Source organism: Myodes glareolus, chromosome 8 (genome assembly GCF_982192425.1).
Source record: "Myodes glareolus chromosome 8, mMyoGla1.1, whole genome shotgun sequence".
Classification (NCBI taxonomy): domain Eukaryota; kingdom Metazoa; phylum Chordata; class Mammalia; order Rodentia; family Cricetidae; genus Myodes; species Myodes glareolus.
This window is the reverse complement of record NC_142033.1, coordinates 416,912-423,816: the sequence shown is the minus strand read 5'-3', so window position 1 is coordinate 423,816 and position 6,905 is coordinate 416,912. Positions and strand designations below refer to the sequence as shown.

At 37.7% G+C, this 6,905-nt stretch overlaps 1 protein-coding gene across 1 annotated transcript in view; it reads left to right on the top strand.

Annotated features, from left to right (window-relative positions):
• The window catches only part of LOC146893730 (uncharacterized), a 133,889-nt gene extending 128,104 nt beyond the window's left edge, over positions 1–5,785 (top strand). Inside the window, exons 3-4 of the mRNA XM_087908746.1 lie at positions 451–511; positions 1,719–5,785. Coding sequence (XP_087764872.1) covers positions 451–511; positions 1,719–2,847 — 1,190 coding nt within the window. The 3' untranslated portion in view covers positions 2,848–5,785. The remainder of the gene's footprint in view (positions 1–450; positions 512–1,718) is intronic.
• The last annotated feature ends 1,120 nt before the right edge of the window (positions 5,786–6,905 follow it).

The following is a 6,905-nucleotide window of genomic DNA, read 5'->3' as shown; positions in this document are numbered from 1 at the left end:
GTGACGATGTCTATGTCATTGAATAAGTATGGGGAGCACCAGAATTCTATGACTATACTGTCAAAGAAGTATATATTTACAGTGTTGTCAAAATCATACTTTCTGTTGTACACATGTATGGAATTTTAGAACGCAGTGACCTATGATGATGTGCATGTCAACTTCACTTGGAAAGAATGGACTTTGCTGAATCCTTCCCAGAAGAATCTCTACAAAGATGTGATGGTGGAGACCTACAGAAACCTCACTGTAAAGGTAAAACTGAATTATCTTTTATGTTTCAAATAAGGGGACAACTGTTCATTGGTTAATGATGCTCTTTTGTAATATGACTGTGAAAGAAGAATGGGTAAAGAAATTAGACATGGTTTTAAGATTTGCTTCAAATGGTAACTAAATGTTTTACAATTTTTAATATATAACATACATTTTTCTGTCACTATATTTTAGGATATAATTGGGAAGATCATAATATTGAAAAACATTGTCAAAGTTCTAGAAGACATAAAAGGTAATTTCCATGCATAAGCTGATACACATATACCCCTGAAGAATTTGTAACGTATCCTATATGTTTTAAATCAAAACAACAATGTACATAATAAAGTGCATTGGTGCTTATTAAACTATCACAAAGTCATATACCTAAATTTCAGATAGGTGAATTACATTTGCAAGTCATTCTTTTAAGAAAGAAGGCAAGAAAACAATAACTTAACCTATATTTTCATTTGATTCACAATACAATGAGCTATACTGTAAAATTGTCAATGCACTTATTTCATATTATTCATATTATAAAAGATATACATTTTGAAAAGGTTATAAGTATATCTCTGAAACTCTCTATTACACTAATAGTCCATAGAAAAGGTAGTTTAACCCATATACTTGTGACTGTGTTAAGTTTAGTGAGGGGGCAGTTAGAGTCACAAATCAAGGGTCAGCTGTTGTAGAGAGGCCTTAATCCAGACACCACAAGTCTATTAGGACAGAAAGTCAAACTGTGAACTCAATGGGGAAGTCTTATATTTGTTATTCTTCCTTTACTAAGTATATCATATGTTCCTCTGGATACAAGCCACATGTGAATAGGGATTTGAAAAACAATCCTCTCTCAGAACAAATAGAAGATATTTAACAGTCTCCATGTTGAGTATACTTGTTGAATTTGATGTTCAAGTTTACAAGTGATTGGTTTTCTAGTCTCATTCTTAATATATCAACAAGCTCACATTTCAGAAAAGCATCATGAGTACTAGGACTGTGTAAAAACTTCTGTTTGTCCTAGTTCACTTAACAAATGTAGTATCACTCACAGTGTAGGAAACGTTATGAATGCAATAAGGGTAAAGTTTTGAGTTTTTTAAGTTCTCTTCAAATACATGAAAATTCTCATACAGAAAAAAAAGATTCTGTAAATGTGAACCATGTAATAAAGTCTGTTTTCAGTTATCCTCAAAGATGAAAAGCATGCCTTAATGAAGGGGAAAAACAAGATTGTAAACATGGTGATAAAACCTTAACATATAGTTCTTCTTTAAAATAGTACTAAATTGTAAAATTAATTTATGCAGATAAAAATATTCAACAATGTATTAAATGTAGTTATTCTTTCACATGTACCATTATCATTGTAGGCATGAAAAAAGTCAAATTAGAGAGAAAACTTCTGTATATACTCAATGTGTTAAAGCCTTTGCATGTCATCTTCACAGGCATGAAAAAACATATACTAGATTAAAACCCTGTGAAGAAAATGAGTGTGGTAAAGCCTTTTTACATCACAGTCATCTTCAAATGCATAATAGATCATGCACTGGAGAGAAACCCTATGAATGTAATCAATGTTGTAAAATCTTTGCATGTCAGCGTACTCTTCAAATGCATAAAAGAACACATACTGGAAAGAAGCTGTATGAATGTAATCAGTGTGGTAAAACCTTTGCATGTCCCAGTTATCTCCAAAGGCATAAAAGAACCCATACTGGAGAGAAACCCTATGAATGTACTCAGTGTGGTAAAGCCTTTGCACAACACTTTCATCTTCAAAGTCATGAAAGAACGCATACTGGAGAGAAACCCTATGAATGTAATCAGTGTGGTAAAGCCTTTGCATTTCCAAGTAGTTTCCAAAAACATAAAAGAACTCATACTGGAGAGAAGCCCTATAAATGTAATCAGTGTGGTAAAGCTTTCGCACAGCATGATGGTCTTCAAATTCATGAAAGAACCCATACTGGCGAGAAACCCTATGAATGTAATCAGTGTGGTAAAGCCTTTTCATGTCCAAGTACTCTCCGAAAGCATAAAAGAATTCATCCTGGAGAGAAACCCTATAAATGTAATCAGTGTGGTAAAGCCTTTGCACAGCACTTTCAACTACAAAGTCATGAAAGAACGCATACTGGAGTGAAACCCTATGAATGTAATCAGTGTGGTAAAGCCTTTGTGTGGCACAGTTATCTCCGAATTCACGAAAGAATGCACACTGGAGAGAAACCCTATGAATGTAATCAGTGTGGTAAAGCCTTTGCATATCCCAGTAGTTTCCAAAACCATAAAAGAACCCATACTGGAGAGAAACCCTATGAATGTAATCAGTGTGGTAAAGCTTTCGCACAGCATGGTGTTCTTCAGATTCATGAAAGAAGCCATACTGGAGAGAAACCCTATGAACGTAATCAGTGTGATAAAGCCTTTTCATGTCCAAGTACTCTCCGAAAGCATAAAAGAATCCATACTGGAGAGAAACCCTTTGAATGTAATCAGTGTGGTAAAGCCTTTGCACAGCACTTTCATTTACACAGACATGAAAGAACGCATAGTGGAGAGAAAAATCTATGAATGTAATCAGTGTGGTAAAGCCTTTTTATGGTCCAGTACTCTCCAAAAGCATAAAAGAACCCATACTGGAGATACACCCTATCAATGTAATCAGTGTGGTAAAGGCTTTGCACAGCACATTCATCTTCAACATCATGAAAGAACCCACACTTGAGAGAAACCCTATGAATATATTCAGAGTGGTAAAGCCTTTGTGTGTCACAGTTATCCCCAGAGGCATGAAAGAAGCCATACTGGAGAGACATCTTATGAATGTAATCGGTGTGGTGAATCCTTTTTACAACACATGTATCTACAAAGTCGTGAAATTAGCCGTGCTGGAGAGAAACCCTATGAATGTAATCAGTGTGGTAAAGCCTTTGAGTGTCACAGTTATCTCCAGATGCATGAAAGAAGCCATACTGGAGAGAACCCTAAGAATGTAAGCAGTGTGGTGAATCCCTTTTACAGCACATTCATCTACAAAGTCATAAAATTAGCCATGCTGGAGAGAAAAGCCTATGAATGTAATCAGTGTTGTAAAGCCTTTGTATGTCACAGTAGTCTCCAAGCACATGAAAGAACTCATACTGGAGAGAAACCCTGTGAATATAATCAATGTTGCTAAGCATTTACATGTTTAGTGATCTCTGAAAACATGATAGAACCCCTACTGGAGAGAAACATTATGTATGTAATTAGTGTGATAAAGGCTTTGTTTATTATAGTCATCTTTAAAGGCATGAACTAACATATGCTGGAGATAAACTCTATGAATATAATGAGTGTGGTTAAGCCTTTGCACTTCACAGTACTCTAAAAATGCATAAAAAATAACACAGTGGAGATAAACTCTCTAAATGTAATTAGTGTGGTAAGGCATTTGCATGTATGAATAATCTAAATCATGAGAAATATCATATGGCATAGAAACCCTGTAAGTGGTTTATTGTGATAAAGTTTTGTACTTTATATAGTAGTAAAACTTTTTGTGTGCAACAATCTCTTAAAATCGTTGTATATTTCAATAGACATTGACTACCTGAAAAAGATTCTGAGGACTTCTTATTATAAAGTATTTGATAAGATCTTTAGTCAAAACACTTATAATCAGCTACATAATGATTTGGGTTTCCCTTCTGTATGTTGTGAATGTATTTTGTTACCATTGTTTAATAAAGAAGCTGCTTTGATCCTATGACAGGGCAAAATAGAGCAAGGCAGGAATTCCAAGCAGAGGTAGAGGAGAAAAGAAAGTGTAGTCAGACTCCATGTATCTGTTGAAGGAGACAGATGCCCTGGAACCTTACTGGTAAATCACAAGTCTTGTGATAAAATACAAAATAATAGGAATGGGGTTAATTAAGATGTCAGTGTTAGTTAACAAGAATCCTGAACCAATAGGCCAAGCAGTGTTAATTAGTATAGTTTCTTTGTGACTATTTTGGGTCTGGGCTTCCAGGAATGAACAAGAGTCTTCTGCCCATAACACAAGAGTGTTTCTTCTGTAGAAATGAATTTGACTGTGTTAACCATCTTCAAGCATTATGATGTCCTTTTTACTGTTTGTACTTACAATCATGGTAAAATGAATTTATGGAGCCCTATGTGTAGGGTAAATGGTCCAGCTAAAGAAATACATCCTGACCCTGAATCCAGAGCCATTGAACTATATAATTTTGACTCTGAAGCTGGAGCCAAAGAAATACATCGTGACTCTAAAACCAAGACAAAGAGACACAGTTTGTTCCTGAATTCAGAGCCAATGAAAGAAACACCTGACTCTGAAACCAGACTCTAAAGTTTATAAGAGGCCAGTGAAAGAACACACTTTGGCCCGGAAACAAGTGCCAAAAAAACACTCTACCCTAGACCACCTGAGCATAAAACCAGCTAATCCTTAAGCTCCAGATCTACCAATACCTGAGCATGAAATCCAGCCAGTCTCTGAGTTGTTCAAGATCAGGGATTGACATCTTAACAATTCCCACCCTGAGAATCTTCTCCCTGGAAAATCTCTGCCCCTAAGAAGGCCTATATAAGTTCTGTACATGTTCAGTTGGCATCTGCCCATTTCTGCCCTGGCAGAGGCAGCCCTTCTCCTGGATTCTTCCTTTCCGAATAAATTTCTTGAATTAGTTTTGGGTGAAGACCTTTGACTAGAGTGATCAGAAGCTTTGTAGTGTATTTGAACAGAGAAGCTTTGGTCGCCTCTGCTGGCAAACTCCCTTAAAGGAGCAGAGCAGAAGTAGCCACTCTTCACCAGAGACTGCAACATTTCTGCAACAGTTTCCCATCAACTCCAATGAAGCAGAGAAGTAACAAATTGGGTTGAAGCTGAGAAAGAAATTGACATCTCTTTTAAGAAACTCCCTAGTCAGGTGAACAGAGAAACATTGGACAACTCTGCTAGGAAACTCCTTTAGGGAAATGGAGCAGGACAGCAATGGATGTCTCTGCTTTGAAACTCTCTTAGAGTGAAGCAGGGCACAGCTGTGGTGGCTCTATTTTGTTGGGGAGCAATATTGCTACACACTTTAGGGGACCATCTCCCACTGGAACACAGCTTCGTGTATAGCCAGACTTCCCAGTAGTCAGCATATGTCAGAGATCATCTTTGACAAGTATACCACTTACCCGGGTAGGGTCATGGGGATTAGAGCATAAGTAAAGAGAATGAAGACACAAATGAAAATAATAAAGCAAGCATAGAATAGTACCAGGAGGGAGTTCCCATGTGCCACGGACCGCCTCTCGTGGAGGCACTCACACCAAGGGAAAACAGGGCGAAGGCTCAGGAGAGTTTAGGTATTGGCGAGGATTGACAGACAGACACACTCAATGTAGTTGAATATGCTGCTGTAACTTTACTTTAATTAGTGTAAGGATTTTATACTTTTACAATCAAGGAACTTGGCAAAGGCATATGTCATCAGATCATAAAATAGAAACAAAGAAAAGGAATAACACTGTCATTTAACAAGAATAGCAAATTTATGTGTCCATTGTCTATTCTAAACGTTAGTTGTGGTTGTTGCTCAAAGACATGATCTCACACTTTTCTGAGACTTGTTTCACACCATTGATCTCAACTCTTTCTGATTCCCAGGCTCAGATGTTGTTAACAGCCTAGGCCTTTTCTGCCCACAGGAAAGGCCTTATAGGCCTTCTGTGTATGGGAATGGATCAAGGTAATTACCAGACTTTGGGGTCAGCATGGGGGTGTCCACCATCTGCTTTCTATTTGCAACTGTGTGCATCTTCCCAGGCAGATGCCTAGTGGGGACTGCTGTAACTGTTTCTCTGCAGAAGGCTTCTAAGGTTTCTCCCAGTAAGACTAACTCCTTTTGCTCCACATCATTAAGGAATTATCCTATTGATGACCCCCAATTCCCAGAACTGGCTACTTCTTTAAAAGGCTTTAGTGAATGGTGGGGCAGAGCTCAAAATGTCCTCAGCAGTCTTGTTTGTATCCACAACTGCCTGGAATAGTCTGATCTGTTAGCAATATGCAAGAATAAAGACAAAGAAAAGACAGTCATATCGGCACCAAGGACAGCAAGGTCAAGTCAGTGCAGGTAGCAACTTCAGGTGGCATCATGACCACAGCTGATTGCCAAGGGACTGCCTGGAACACAACTCCGTGAAGTGCAGATTTCAATCCTACGGCAGCAGTCCATCCAGTCAGCATTTCTGCTACACTGGTGTGACAACCGTGGATGTAGCACCCATGAATACTGTAAATCTGCCTGCATTTAATTTTTCATATAGTTTTTTCTAAAGATTTATTTTGCGTTTATACAGTATTCTGCCTATGTGCATTCCTGCAGCCCAGAAAAAGGCATCAGATCTCATTACAGATGGTTGTAAGCCAACATGTTGTTGCTGGGAATTGAACTCAGGATCTTTAGAATGCAGGCAGTGCTCTTTATCACTTAGCCATCTCTGCAGAACAATTTTTTATGTACTTTTATGCCCCAATACAACAGGGGGAAGAAGACAAAAGACTGCTTTAACATAATGCAAAAGAAAACTAGAACAGTTACTTCCGTCAATACTTTGAGCCATCAAGTACTTAA